We start from the raw sequence: 16,704 nt of genomic DNA, 5'->3' as shown, positions 1-16,704 counted from the left end.
TTCAGTGCATGATTATGAGCAAGTATACCGTAATGTAGATCCAACCCTACAGCCTTTTACAGAGTACATTCACTACCCTGAAGTATCTCTGTCCTCCAGGGCCACTGAGGTCTCTGCATGGAATTTGGTTCTAATATAATTTCACAAGTAGAAAACATAGCATTGGTTTCGATATTGGTTTAGGTTTGTGATAGAGAAGAATTTCCTCTATTACCACGCTTTCAGACCAGTGAATCATGAAAATGTCTTGATCTATGTTAAGTAAAAATGGCCTATTTGAAAGTGAAAGTTGAGACTGCAAATGTGCAACTCAATTTTTGCATTGACATTGATTTATTGACATGCAATTTCTGGTTTCAGCATGATCATTGCTTCCTTAGGCAACAGAAAATAAGTGCATTTGTTGAGGTCTCTGCAATTGGAATTCTTATTGAAACCTGCCGAACTCAAGCAGCAATGTTCTATGGCTGTTATGGACATTGGGTGTATGAACTGACCCTCTGGGTGGGAACGCCCTAATAACTTTGGTAGACACCTCACTGGCAAGGCCTTTTACTGGCCATTTCACCACACACCTGATGTGGCATCCTCTGATGCAATCCAGTTACATCATCCCAAATGAATTTCATCTAAATATTTTCTTGGCACAGACATTGAACCAAATATATCAAACATAATATTATTCCCCGGGCCTATCTGTGGTCTTGGATGAAATCATAGCTCCTGGAGTGAAGGAGAATCTGCAAACATGTTTTTTAATTCATATTTATCTTCTGGATAAGGCCTCAGATGCAAAGCCCCAGGAAAGTTTTACACATTCCTCCTGGGGAATCACAAGAGGTTCTGATGAAAGCAAGTCTACAGTACACATCTCTGTCAATAAAAAGACACATATGAACATATACAAAAATATATGGAATATATGTACCTGACATTGTGGGCCTCACTTCTGGCCAAAATTTAGCTTGGCAGATGCTTTAGGGATGTGTCCTTTGACTTTCACACTCCTTCTCCAGCTTCCTCTCTTTGTCAGGTCTTTGGCTGGCACTAGCTGCTTTTCCAGAATGAAACAGAGAGCACACATGGATGGAGATGTGATGATTGCTGGGTTTTTCCCTCTCTATGCTTTGGGAACAGATCGTAGTAAAAGTGATGCTTCCAACCATGAAGACTACAAACCGTAAGTAACTCCTCATCATTTTATTTCCATTCCTGTTTTGTTCTCAAAATAGGCAATGGCTGAGGGAAGTCAGGTTGCGCACATAAATGCTCTCGCATCCTCTACCCTGAGCTCCCATCTCCTACTGCACCACAAACAACTCAGCTTCATTACTTTATTTTGCATCTACTGTTGAGTGATCCTCTGCCTGCCAGTAAGAGAAAACTCCATTTTCCTTCCAATTAGCTTCTCCTTTCTAGGGCTGTAAGTTCTTCCCTTTACTCCAGCAGCCCTGCATCTCCTTCAGCCCAACTGTCATTGCAGAAGAAGAACATGTCCGTGGAACAAGTTCTGGAAAAGGCTGCAGGAACATTTCTTTACCCCTATGCCAGTGGCCTGAGAATTTTCCTTTAGGAACACCTATATTTTAAAGACATAAAAATTCTTGGAGGCTTGTGGCTCATGCCTGTAATCTTAACTAACTACTCCAAGGGGCTGATATCTAAGGATTGAGGTCTGATGCCAACCTGGGCAGGAAAATCCATGAGACTTTTATCTCCAGTTAGCCAGCCAAAAGATGGAAGTGGTGCTAGTCCTGAGTGAAAAAATCTCAAGGACAGTGTCCAGATCCTGAATGCAAGCCCTAGGACTGCTGCATGCAGGCCTGCACATGCACACACATGCTCACAAATACACACAAACACTATAGACAAGTAGTTACTCTTTCAAACTAAGCCCTGTGTTCATGCCATATATGCTCCATAATCTGGCTGTTAGCAGACAGAATAGTTTTATCAAACACCCCTTATGGGAGAATTTTATCTACCCAAGACAAGTTCTGCTTCACTTGTGCACATGAATATCCTTGGGTTTTGGTCTATAGCAGAGGTGCCAATAATAAATGGTTATATAAAAGAATAAAAAAGAAAAATGGCTACACAGAACTTCAAGTATACCTATTGCAAGAGAAAATGTCATTGCTCTTATCATGTCCATTCTTTTTTAAATGCTGATGTGACAAATGTAGCCTGAGTTAGCAGCCTTAGTTGGAAGCAGAGATGGCAGGGATAAGAATTACTCTCTTTCCTGCTACAGAAGGCATATGTCCTTAAGATATATATCACTGGCTTATCTTTCTTTGTTTTGTACAGGTCCTGTGAATTCAGGCCTAGGCGCTGTCCCTGAGCTTTTTTACTTAAGGCTAGTGCTCTAACACTTCAGCCATAGCTCCACTTCTGACATTTTTTGGTGAATATAGATAAGAGTATAATAGATACCACTGACCAAGCTGGCTTTGAAACATGATCCTCAGATCTCAGCCTCTTGAGTAGACAAGACAGGCAGGAGCAACCAGTGCCTGGCTTAACTTCTTTTTCTTATGCCTCACTAGTTAGCCACGTTTAACTGACTTTTCTTCATTTCCCAATATACATCTGAGCACTTTTACTAGTGTGCTAATACAGACACAATGAATAGTTTAAGCTGATGGGTATTTCTTTGCTACCTACAGATATGAAGAGAAGTCTGGTACAGGTTAGTTTTATGCATGGTATTGACTACAGAGAGCAATTCTTTTTTAAAATATTTATTGTAAATAAAATTGTACAGAGGGGTTATAGTTATATGAGTAAAGTTATGAGTACATTTTCTATCGAGTATTGTTACCCCCTCCTTTTTTTCCCCTACCATCCCCTCCCTCCCAACCTCCCCACAATCTCCCCCACTCAAGTTGTAAAGTTTATTTTCAACATAATGTCTTGTATGTCTCATTGTTACAATGGGTCAACCTGTATTGTTTTAGCGTTTTGTTACTACCTTCCCCTCCCCAAATTAGAAAAAAGTATATACAAGATGCAGGGCACCAGAATTAAATACAGTGACAACAGGAGTTACACCATAGGGAAAGAACATAGAAAAAAATCACATAGTACAAAGTAAAAAACCTCCTATCCCTGTCTTGAGGATCATTTATATGATCATCTTGTATGGTCATACATACGTAGCTGTTGACCTTTTCTGTTTGTCTGGTAGGATTATCTTAGATGTATACTAGTTATTGCAAATTATGAAAACCATGGAACCTGTGTTTACAGAAAACAATTCTTATTCACAAGGTCTTTTATAGATAAATGGACCACTGCCATTAGACATCAGTGATTTGATTCAACTCTATACCCACAGATATTATAGCAATGTTTCCCAATTTTATACAATATGGGACTTGTGCCAAGTATGATTCATATTGTAGTTCAACACTGTATGCTTTTTGATGTCACCTCCTATATTTATGACCATTTTTTATATCTTGTCCCACATCCTTTTTTCTCTCTCATATCTCTAATATTTTTTGTTCATTTTTAGCTTGCTGAGGTAGCTAGTGTTATAGGCATGAGCCACCAATGCTTGGCTAGTTTTGTACTCGAATAGCTTTTGTTTTCAGGGTTGATGTTCCACTTGAGCCACATCTCATATTTAGGTGGCACATCTAGCTGCCTTTTCTGTCCTAGCTGCCTTTGACTAGAGATCATTAGATCTCAGCCTCCTCATCAGCTAGGATTACAGACATGAGCCAGAAGCACGGGTAGTTTTAATTTCTTGAACTATCTCCAATTGTTTTTTTTTTATATATCATCACCAAAACTGCATTTTTTTTCTGGTTGATGGATAACTCATTGGAGCTTTGATTTGTATTGCCCCAAGTTCTCAAATGGTTGAACATATCTTCTGTAGTCACTTTCCATTTGTACTTCACAATTTTTAAAGTGTCTGCTTTTATGTCTGTTCTTTAGTTGGGTTGTTTTCCTACTGGTGTTTCAATTTTACAATTATTTTACACTACGCTACTAATCTTGTGTGAGAGGAAGAGCTAGCAAGATTTTCAACCTTTGCTTGGCTGTCAAACTATTCCTTTCATTGAGCTGAAGCTTTTCAATTTGATGGAACCACAGCTACGTTACCTTTCCAGTACTGGGGGTGGAGCTTAGGGCTTATGAATGAGGCAAAGATTCTACAATTTAGCCAAATGCAGAGCTTAATTCCTGTTATTATTTTATGAGTTCTTTACTTTCTATTAAAAGTTACCTGTTTCTATGTTTCCCCTCATTTTCTCTTACTGCTTGCAAAGTTTCAGTCTCTTATTAATAACTGACCAGTTTTGAGGGTTTTTTTTAAGAATACAGGTTGATAACTAGGGCATAGTTTCAGTGTTTGACACATGAACATGAATACCCAGTTTCACAGTGCCACCCCTTACTAAGGGTGACATCTTTGGTCCACATATTATATGGCAACTTCTCCAAGATTCAGATATCTTTAGTTGTTTCCAAATATTTCTTGGTCTTTTATCTCATGCATTGATGTGTTTTATCACAACAATTGTTCTTCTGCTACTATGGCTCTGTAATATAATAGAAAAAAGTATAGTGCTACTCCAGTATTTTTCTTGCATCTTAAGAGCCCTGGCTAACTAAGGATTTTCTTTTCTATAAAATTTAGTCTTGCCTGTTCTATTTCTGTGAAGGAATTGATAGGAATTTTGATGAAAAGTGCACCGAATTTGTAGATGGTTTTCAGTAATATGGCTATTTTTACCATATTGATTCTGCTTATCCAGAATAAATGGGAGTTATGTGTTCATATGTGTAATTTTGTTGATTTTCCCTTTGATTTTTCATGATTTTCACTTGAGCCTTATCACTTTTGTATGGAACCTCTCTTTTACTATTGCTACTGTGGTTTATTATCTAAATTGTTTTCTTCTACTTTAATCATTCCTTTTACTAATTTTGGGTCTGTTTAGTTCTTTGAGATGCAGTGTAGGTTCTTTAGTATCTATACTCTTGATTTTCAAAAAGTGTTACAGTTTCCTTTTATTGCTTTTTCTGTATCTTTAGATTCTGATAAATTTTCATTTTCATTTGTTTCAAGAATCATTTTAAAATTTGCCTTAAAAGATAATTCATTTCAATGCATATTAATCATTTAAACTGAATGCACTTATTTATAAAATTATTTAAGTAATTAAGGTTGAAAAACAATTCCTTTAATTTTCATGTTATGTGAATGTTTTCCTGTTTTCCTTGTTATTATTTAGCCTTACTATAGTATGATCTACATGTGTGCTCAATACACTTTCAATATTTTTAAAATCTGGCTGGATTTGCTTGCTAACCCATGATCTCTCCTGGATGGCATTCAGAATGCTTATGACAAATACAGTTAGTGTATGTGAGCCTCACCTGATCAAAGGTGAAATTTAACTCTGATACCTTCCTGTAGATCTTGTCTGATCTCTACATAAAATCTTCAGCTATTATTGTATTTAGGACTATGAAAAAGTCTGTTAATATAGTTAAGTGCTTGGATAGTGTGTAAATAAATATATACTTGGAATTTCTATGTCATCCTGTAGATTTGATCACTTCATCAGTACATTACAAACTTGTCATTTTCCTTGCTTTGATTAAAGTCTATTTGGTGTAATGTGCTATGGATACTCCTGCTTTCTTTTGGCCTTAATTTGCATATACTACCTCATTCCACTCCTTTCTTACAGTCATTGGGGGTCATTAATACTAAAGTGAGTTTCTTGGAATCAACATATCATTTGGAGTTTTTATTCATTCAACCACTCTATCTCTTACTGGTAGAATTTCCTGCCTTCCCATTCCCAATCATTGTTCACCGATCACTTCTCATTACTGCCATTATGTAACTTCTTCTCCAAGTCTATTAAGGCCTCTTCCACTCTTTCTCTCCTTCTAAAGTCTTCAGTGTTTGTTGTTGAGTTCAATTGTAATGTGTTTTGATTTCTGGATTATGAGTTTTCATTTGTCAGTTACAGATTTTTGGAAGCTTAAAATAGATGACAGTAAGCTATTTTGAAATGATGACAACTATCCCTGATCATAAGGATGAAAGTAAAAGAGAAAATACACATACAGAGCTATGATCATAGTCATAAGAGAATGTACAGAAATGATATAATGAAATCTTTCATTTAAAATTGTAATGAAACATTTCAGTTACTATTTCAACATAAAATAGTAAAGACACACAAATAAAAACTGCAACAGCACTGTAATCCTCCCACCATTTGTACTATTTTATAACAATTTTTACATTGTTCTATAGTAATTGCTAGACAAAGATACAATAATTTTCCCTCTTTATATGAATTATGTGTATGTTTGACTAGCACATTTATGTTAGAACATTGTCAGCTCACATGTGTAGACACTTTTACCAGTAAGTTTTATACATTCTTGTACATTTTTCTTTTGCATTAATGGTTCTGTCTTTTGGACTAAAAGGCATACTTTAGTATTTCTTGTAGAATAGGTCTGGTGGAGACATATTCTCTTAACTGTGCTTCTCCAGGAACCTTTTAATTCTTTCTTCATTTCTAAATGGTATCTTTGATAGGAATAGAATTCTTAATTTATACATTTTTTAATCTTCTGTAAGATCTCCTACCATGCCATTGGAGTCTATGGATTCTGCTGAGGAATAAACTATTAGTGAAACATGAATACACCTATGTTTTATTGGGTTCCCTTTACCTTCTAGTATAAACAATCTTCTCTATATATACTTCACTTGTGAGACCTTAATCATAAGACAGCTTTCTGTAGAGATCATGGTAAAACTTGATTAACCTTTCATCTTTAGATATTTTCCATTTCTATCCTTGTCTATATTATGAAATTTTAATTCTGACATTACTAGAACAAGCATTTGAACTTTCTGGCATTCTCAAACATTTACTGAATCCACAAAACACTATTTGCCTTTTAAAAAATACTTTCAACTTTTGAAATTTTTTTTCACATGTCTTCATTTAGTTCCTTCAGTTTCTTGATTCAGTTTACTCCTCCATACATGTGTGTTCAATCAGATTTTCTTCAAGCTCTAACTTCACTAAAATATTAGGCTTCCATTGTGACACTTCCATAAATGCATAAAGTATATGTTGAACAGGTTGGTCCTCTGATTTGTATATCCATCTTATCTCCATTGTTTCCTTTTAAACAATGTGTGGTTTCATTAATTTCTTTAGAATGTGCTCTCTCTCTCTCTCTGTCTCTCTGTCTGTCTGTCTCTCTCTCTCTGTCTCTCTCTCTCTCTGTCTCTCTCTCTCTCTGTCTCTCTCTCTCTCTCTCTCACACACACACACACACACACTTTCACATACAGGGGATGACAGAAAAAAGTAATTGAATCATCTATTTCGCTGTATTCTTTCATTTTTGGTACCTCAATCTAAATATATTGGGAAGAGTAGTGATCATTATTTTACCATGGTGTCCTTGGAACTAGGATTTCAATGTAAAGCTTAAAATTCTCATCTATCTTGCTGAAGGTTCCTCTCACCATACTGAGTCCTTAGAGTTGTATTCATCCCTTTAGTTATGCAATTAAGAATATAATCCCTTCACTTGATGTTTGAGCTCTTGTTATGGTTGATATTGCAGGATGAATTGTTTAATATGTTAGATCTGTAAGCAGAGCTTCGGTAGAATGTTCCTTAAATGGCACTTTGCTTCTGAAAGTTTGTCTTAAATGATATGTTTGATAGCTAGACTGGCCTGTCATATAACCACATAACATAAGGTGGGTGGCTCAAAACACAAGGCTTATTTTTAACATAGGTGGATCTAGTGACTGCAAGATAAATGCAACAAAATTATTTGTTGTCTCATGAAACCCTATTACATGTTTAATGAACAAAAGCTTTTTGGTATGGTGCATGCAGTAGCAGGGAAAGCAAGTTCTTTCTCAGCTTAAATATGCTGAGTCTCATTCATGACAAGTTCCCCTGATGTACTTACACAATCCTATGTACAAACATCAAACATTAAATTCACATTGCATCTCAATTGGAGGCAATATTTTAATATATTACTTAGGAGAGAATAAAGAATTCAATCCAAGGTATTTTCACAATAAAAAAAAAGAATTCAATCCATCGAAGTTGTAAGTTTTGAAATACTCCTCTTCAATTTCTATGCTAATTATGCAGGATCTTCAAGAACTACCAGTTTGTTTTGGCCTTAGCTTTTGCTATTGAGGAGATCAACAAAAACCCTAATCTTTTACATAACTTAACTCTGGGATTTGATATCTTTGATTTTTACTTCGGAGCGTGGACAGTATTTAAGAATCCCTTCATTTGGCTTTTTGGGAAGGACAAGATTCCAAACTACTCCTGTATGAGAGACAGCAAATCTATAGCAGTACTTACAGGACCATCAGGAAAATCATCTGCCCAGATTGGGACACTGCTGGAACTCTACAGATTCCTCCAGGTGAGGGTGAGAGGAGTGGAGGGATATAAAATAATGTCTAATCTGGTGTCATGTTAAATATCAGAAGAGTATGAGAGGAAAAGATTGATTTATCAACATATCAAATTTTGTGGTATCAAAGAGTAAGTATTCAAAGATAGTGGAATATCTATATCTCCAGTGTTTGAAAAAGGGCACAGAAAAATTAGAGCAGAAAAAGGGATTATTTGGAGTTTGGGGCTTTATCAATAAAAATGAAGAAATGGAAAATGATTTTAACATGTGAAGGTATGTTGACTTGAGTGCTGGTAGGTACATGTATAATCTAGCTACTCATGAAACTTTTATCTCCAATTAAGCAGCAAAAACCAGAAAGTGAATATGTAGCTCAAGTGTAAGAGTGACATCCTTGAGGGAAATAGCCAAGGAATTGCATGACTGCCTTGCATACGTGTGTGTGTGTGTGTGTGTGTGTGTGTGTGTGTGTATGTGTATGTGTACGTATGCACACACACACAACAGACACATACATAATAATGTTGAAGGAAGCAAGTCAGGCTCAAAAAGAAAAAGGGGGTATGTGTCCTCTTATATGTGAACATTAGATCTAAAACATGATCATGAAATATGAAATATATGGAACATATGTATACCCATTTACATATATGTATTACCAGTCTGACAATAAACACAAGATAATATTGGATGTACATGGTGAAAATGGAATTAGGAAAGCCAGAAAAAGGAGTGAGGTTGATATAGATGTAAGGAATTGATGGAAATAGTGGCAAATAAATCAATGTATAACTACTTACAATTTAAAATTTTAATTTTTTTCAAAAATGAAAACAAAGGCTGGGAAGTTAGCTCAGTGGTAGGCCTGCTGGCCTCGCATATATGAGGCCATGGGTTCAATTCCTCAGCACCACATAAACTGAAAGAAGCCAGAAGTGGTGCTGTGGCTCAAATGGTAGGGCGCTATCCTTGAGCTGAAGAACTGAGGGACAGCACCCAGGCCCAGAGTTCAGGCCCCACAACCAACAAAACAGAAGAAGAAGAAGAAAGGAAACAAAAACCTAATTTCTCTCTACTTCAACTGGATGGATGGCAATTTTCACATTCATAAAGTGTCCGCATTTCTTTCCCTGTAGTTTACCTTTGGGCCTTTTGATCATGCCCTGAGTGACCATAACAAGTTTCCTGATCTCTATCAGATGGCCCCAAAGGACAAATTGGTGGCCACTGCTATGGTCTCTTTACTGCTTCACTTCAGCTGGAACTGGGTAGGACTGTTGACCTCAGATGATGAGAATGGTTTGTGGATCCTTCCTGAATTGAAAGAAGAGATGGCCAAGAATACAGTTTGTGTAGCCTTTGATCTAGTGATTCCAAATCATTCCATGTCACATATATTAAAAATCGTAGCAGTATATAACCAGATTAACAAATCCGCAGCAAATGTCATCATCATCTATGGTGACAGTGAATCTCTACTAGATTTAATGATGTGTGTTGAGCAAATTTTAATTACAGGCAAAGTTTGTATCATGAACTCACAGTGGCATTTAAAAATGAAAAGGAAATATTTCATGCTAGGTTCCTTCCATATACCTTTCATTTTTTCACATCACTATGCAGACAGTATTGGATTCACAAATTTTATACGGAAAGTTAACCCTTCCAAATACCCAGAAGACTTTTACCTTGCCAGGTTATGGTTTCTCTCTTTTAATTGTTCCCATTCTGAGTCTGACTGTGTGATATGGGAGAACTGTCCACAAGATGCCTCCTTGGAATGGTTGCCTGGACACATTTTCGACATGGCCATGTCTGAAGAGAGTTACAATATATACAATGCTGTGTATGCTGTGGCCCAGGCCCTCCACAAGATGCTCCTTCATCAAACAGAAATGCCATTCATGGGATATGGGAAAGGGATGGCACCTTCCCTTGCACAGGTAATGCTTCTGTATTGGATCCCAAACATCATGGGAAAGTTACTTTGTAATAGTGTTTTTCAAGGATGAAATGAAGTATTTAAAATACTTTTTTTAAATCAAAGAGAAACTATATTTGTTTTAATGTCTGTAAGGTACTCTAGACCTGTGTCCATGTTCTTTCAAAGGAAAACACACCTAAGAAAAAAATACAATTGAAATGAAAGAAAAACAGGTCACTGGAAGGAAGAAGTATGTTTCATGTTTTAATCAATTATTTTTGCTATGATCTCTCAACCTGCTCATGGCTAAAGTTCTCAATATTGTAAACCCAGTTTCTCCCTCCAAGTTTAATAGCAAAATATGACCTGTTATTTAAGTTCCTAAACCCTGATGAATAAACATTTCATAAATAATCCTGATTAATGCCACTTTAGGTAATGCAGCAAACTGAAAAATCCCTGAACACTCATAACATGAATAGCTGTGGCAACTGTAGCTAGGCAACTTAAGAGAATCTCACTCAAGTCTATTTAGGTTCATATAGTTTCTCTTGAAAATGGGTGTTTGGACCCTACCCATTATGACCTGGTTTCTGATATATTATTCTATTGTATTTCCCCATTGACTTTTTTTAATCTCAAAAATTTTATTGTAAAGGTGAGAACAAAGGAGAATATTCTTAGGAGAGGATCACATGGGCTAAATTGCTATGTGAATATGATCATATAACATGATGCTTATCAAAATGAACTCGAAGAAATGAAAACAAGTTCTTGTTTTTTGCTTTTTTTTTTACTGTACTGTTCCACATAGACTTTCTATTGTTCTATTTGTGGTGTGTTTTACCACAGACATTCATTTGTCACACTTTTTTAATTGTTATTGTAAAGGTGATGTACAGAGGGGTTAGAATTACATATACCAGGTAATGAGTACATTTATTTTTGACACTGTCACCTCTTCCCTCATTTTCTCCCAGTTTTTCCTTCCAGACACCCCTCCCCTACAAGTTGTACAGTTTCTTCAACATGCTCTCCAGTGAGTTTATCCTTTGTCCCACCATTTCTGTGATCCCCATATCGTTCTTCAACAGATAAACTTACAAAAGGTACAGAAATCAAAAACAATGACAAAGGCGAAAAAAATACCAAAGCTGAAACAACAAAAAAATTACTTTTTTGGAGTTCATTTTGATAAATATCTTTTTATATGATCATATGCACATAGCTATTGAGCTTTTATGATCCTCTCCTATGAATAACCTCCTTTACTCTGTGTCAATGTCTACAGTCTTGTATAATTTATCATGTCCAAATGTGTTTTTTGTCTTTTACCATCCATTGTGTTTACTTGTCGATTTATAGGCACATTTTTGCTATAAAAAATTAAGGAATCCACACAATCTGTTTTTTTGTGTCTGGCTTACTTTGCTTAATATATTTTTTCCAAGTCTTTCCATTTCCTTATGAATGGTATAGTATCATTCTTTCTAATGGAAGTATAGAATTCATATATATATATATATATGTGTGTGTGTGTGTGTGTGTGTGTGTGTGTGTGTGTGTGTGTGTGTATGTATGTGCATCATATTTTCTTTATCCATTCATCCATTGAGGATCGTCTAGGCTGATTCCATATCTGGGCTATGGCAAAGACTGGATTGTTTGTGGTCTATTAGATAAATGCCCAGGAATGGAATTGCTGGCTTATAGGGAAGCTCTATGTTCAGTTTATTGAGGAACCTCCATATTGCTGAATGGTTGAACATGCTTATATTCCCTTTTGGTGAAATCCCCATTAACATGTTATTGTTAATTTTCTTGATTATAGCCATTCTAACTGGGGTGAGGAAGAATTCAATGTTATTTTCATTTGCATTTCTTTTATGGCCAGATATGTTGAACATTTCTTCTTGTGTCTACTGGTCATTCTTGACCCCTCTTCTGAAAAGTCTCTAAGTCTTAAGCCAATTTATTAGTTAGGTTGTTGTTTCTTGAGAGTTTATTTTGGGAGGATTACTTTTTGAGCTTTAAGTATATTTTAGATATGAGGCTCTTTTCTGATGCATAACTAGAAAATATATTCTTCCATTTGGAGGGCTTTCTACGTATCTTTCTAGCTATCTACTTTGCCATGCAGAAACTCTTCAGTTTGATGCAGTCCCATTTATCTATATACTTGCTTTTGTTCCACTGGTTTGCTATCTGTTCATCTTGAGTTATAAAGCAAGGATTAAAGATAATAAGGGGTGGCTGAGAAGGTGGCTCAGTGGTATAGAGTCCTTGCCTTGCATGCATGAGGCCATGGGTTCAATTCCTCAGCACCACATAAGCACAAAAGCTGGAAGTGGCACTGTGGTTCGAGTGGTAGAGCACTAGCCTTGAACTGAAGATCTGAGGGACAGCGCCCAACCCCAGAGTTCAGGCCCCATGACCAGCAAAAAATAAATAAATAAATAAGGGGCTTTGTTTCATTCAGGTTTTCTCTCAAGTTTTGAGTTCACTTCAACATAAGATATGTATCTCTTTCAGCTGCACCCTTTTCTGAAGAAAATCCCATTGAAGAATCCTGCCGAAGAAAAAGTGATTGTGGATGATAAAAGAAAATTAGAGCCAGAGTATGACATTATAAACATCTGGAATTTTCCAGAAGGCCTTGAATTTAAGGTGAAAGTAGGGAAGTTTTCTCCATATGCTCAAGATGGTCATCAGCTATCTTTGTCTGAAGATATAATAGAGTGGGCCATTGGAACTACAGAGGTGGGTTGTGTCTAAGTGTCATGATTTGAGCTACAAAGAAGTAATAAAAAATAGTCCCTGGATTTTATGTTTATGTGGTTCACTAATGCCCTCACAATATATATTTAATTATTTTCAACTTGAAAGAAATTTTATTTATTGACTTTTGAACAAAAAAAGGCACAAAGTAACTTCACTTGTTCAAAAATGATTTTTTCTTATCATAAACATAAATGACAGCTGTTATAGCAATTTTCTAACACTCGGACAAAATAACTGAGGAATCAATTCTTGAGGATGAAAGGTCTATTTTGCTCATTTCTGTGCTTGTTTCATCAATGCTTAGTTGACCTGTAACTTAGGCATCTATGGTGACAAGAATCATTGAAGAAGCCTGTGTGAGAAGATCCTTATATCATGGAAATTGGAAAAGAGAGAAAGATATGATAGGGTTGTTTTATCTTATAGCATACTTTAAAAGCTTCAGAGAGGATTCTTTCTCCTTGCTCTCCACCATGTTACAGATGAGTAAGAGACAACATATCACGGTATGAATTCAAAGTAGTTCCATAGGGCCGGTCAGTAGAACTTACTTTCTCACCATCTATCTCTACCTTATAAAGGTGCTACACTTCTCAATAGTTCAATAGGCTAGAAATTAAGGCTATAGCACACAAGCCTTTGGTAATCACATGATGTGGAATCTATAACATCATTCAATTAACTGACTGGACTTATGTTCATAGAAATATTATGTCTAATAATCCAATTATTTAACACAACAGACTTTTTGGCATGTTAGGTAAAAGTATAAACAGTTACTGACACATATCTGGTCTTCCAAAGATTCCTCGCTCTGTTTGCAGTGAGAGCTGTGGTCCTGGATTCAGGAAATCCCCTCAGGAGGGAAAGGCTGCCTGTTGTTTTGACTGCACGTCCTGCTCAGAGAATGAGATTGCTAATGGGACAGGTAAGTTCATGACCTAGGGAAAAATTTATACTGTCTCCTACTTGCCCCCAATCCAGACAATAAAAAATTGTGTTAGAATTTAATTCAAAGTCTACTTTCATTCAATTAGTAATTTGTGATAATGGATGATAGTGCTCCTTTATTAAACACAAATCATGGGTTATGAATTATATACAGGATTGTTTTCTAGTCTCTTGTATGCATGGCTATTTAACTACTTAGTAATGTAAGTTTAACTTCTATCATATTAAGTGCAAAGATTTTTTAAAGACAGGGTCCTCATCTTCTTCAAAATTACCTTCAGATTACAAAGAAAACACAGATCTTGCACATCTATTTCCTAGTATCCCAGAACTGTTCCTCCAGCAAAGCAAGTGCTCTGGATTGGGTTTGGTACAAGAAACAGGCATAAGTGGTGTACATAGCACAACTGCAGAGCTTAAAGACTGATTTGATTTTCTGGTCCCCACTTCCTTACAGATGAATAGGAGAGACAAATATAACAACTATAAGAAAGGGCCATTGGGGCCCTATTTATATTGCACAGGGACATCAAACTTTATTATCCACAATTTTGAATGAGGGCTTGGAATTGTAAACACAAGGCTCAGAATTATTATGGCAGCATTTTTATGGTGCTGAACATTGTTGTTAGGATATTAGAAATGTCAAGATATATAATATGTGTGATAGTCACTGTGGGTTTAAAAAAGGTTTAATGAGACTGAAAAAAGAGAATGTGGGAATGAGTGTGGGAAGATGATAAATACATAAAAAATAATACTGAATGTATTTGATAATACTTGATAATATTTAGTTTTATGTTAGAATTATATCTAAGTAGGGATTTTCTAATTTCCTTTTAAGAACTGAAAAGGGACCAATGTTTATTTGGCTTCTTCTCCAGATATGGAGCAGTGTGTGAAGTGTCCAGATCATCAGTATGCCAATACAGAGAGAAACCAGTGCCTCCTAAGAGTTGCAAGTTTCTTGGCTTATGGAGAACCCTTGGGGATGGTCCTAGCCTGCATGGCTCTTGGTTTATCTACACTCACAGCAGTTGTTCTTGGGGTCTTTGTGAAACATCAGAACACCCCTGTTGTCAAGGCCAATAATCAGGCCCTCAGCTATATCCTGCTCACCTCCCTCATCTTCTGTTTCCTCTGTTCCTTGCTCTTTATTGGCCGACCCAACATAGTGACCTGCATTCTGCAGCAGACAACATTTGGAGTTGCATTCACTGTAGCAGTTTCCACTGTCTTAGCCAAAACTGTAACTGGGGTTCTGGCCTTCAAGATCAGTTACCTAATGAGAAGGATGAGGTGGCTGCTGGTATCAGGAGCTCCTAAGTTCATTATTCCCATCTGTACACTCATCCAGTTGACTCTCTGTGTACTCTGACTGGGGATTTCTCCTCCCTTCCTTGACACAGATACACAATCAGAACATGGCCATGTCATCATCCTGTGCAACAAAGGTTCCCTCATTGCCTTCTACTGTGTTCTGGGATATCTGGGCTCCCTGGCCCTGGCCATCTTCACAGTGGCCTTTCTGGCCAGGAACCTGCCTGACACCTTCAATGAAGCCAAGTTCCTGACCTTCAGCATGCTAGTGTTCTGCAGTGTGTGGCTCACCTTCCTGCCTGTCTACCACAGTGCCAAGGGGAAGGTCATGGTGGCTGTGGAGGTCTTTTCCATCTTGGCCTCCAGTATGGGGCTCTTGGGCTGCATCTTTGCTCCTAAGTGCTACATCATCTTGTTAAGGCCAGAGAGAAATTTTCTGCATGGCTTCAGGGACAAAATACATACTGGGAGAAATAAGTCCTCCTAAGATGAAACTTGTATGTTCAGTCAAATGTACAGAAGAAGGTCTAGATTAAATCTAAGCTCCTTTTCCCATTAGATATTAACTTATATTGTTTGGATCACTTCATCACTTCAATGAAGAAGTAAGTGATTGTTACCCATGTATCTAGTAATGGTAATGATACAGTTACAAGTTGTAGCCAAACCAGTTAAACTTGAATTTTATTCTGTATATGTCTGGTTCTTCCTATTACCTCTGCATTTAATTCCATCCTTTCCACCAGTATATTTTCACTGTTGACCTGGGTGTAATTTTGCTTTCTAAATCATTTGTCTAAAAGTTTTTTTGTGCCATTCATAGGGCTTTCATTTAAAGCTTGGGTACTGTCCCTGAGTTATTTTGCTCAAGGCAATCCTTCACTTTACCACTTGAACCACAGCTTCACTTTTGGCTCTTTGGTGGTAAGATTCTCATGGAATTTTCTCTCAGGTTGACTTCAAACTGTGATCCCAATATCTCAACTTCCTGAGTAGCTAAGATTGTAGGTATTTTTCTATATTTTAAAGTATATTTACTTCCTGCCTTCACTGTTATCCTCAAATAAATTTCATTAATATTTTTCTCTTAACAAGGTTCTATGTTTTATATACTCTAGAGTTTAATAGTTGCTAATAGCTATATAATCATTTTTACACATCTTCCTTTTGCAATATTCCTCAATATGTTTCATTAGATCTCTTCACATTCTCTTTCTATTCCCTCTCTTTTCTTTCATCCTTCTTCTTCCTCTTCCCTCTGTTTTTTT

General features: G+C 36.5%; 1 protein-coding gene across 1 annotated transcript; it reads left to right on the top strand.

Annotated features, from left to right (window-relative positions):
- Nucleotides 1-267: 267 nt before the first annotated feature.
- Nucleotides 268-15,923, top strand: LOC105998742 (vomeronasal type-2 receptor 116-like). The gene is given in 9 exon segments (XM_013033532.1): nt 268-504; nt 1,017-1,180; nt 2,670-2,692; nt 4,680-4,731; nt 8,181-8,466; nt 9,597-10,403; nt 12,917-13,144; nt 13,970-14,093; nt 15,001-15,923. Coding segments are annotated over 9 exon segments (2,844 nt in total).
- The last annotated feature ends 781 nt before the right edge of the window (nt 15,924-16,704 follow it).

Source organism: Dipodomys ordii, unplaced genomic scaffold (assembly GCF_000151885.1).
Source record: "Dipodomys ordii isolate 6190 unplaced genomic scaffold, Dord_2.0 Scaffold171, whole genome shotgun sequence".
Lineage (NCBI taxonomy): Eukaryota > Metazoa > Chordata > Mammalia > Rodentia > Heteromyidae > Dipodomys > Dipodomys ordii.
The sequence above is the reverse complement of the archived record's forward strand: the minus strand, read 5'-3'. Positions and strand labels throughout refer to the sequence as shown.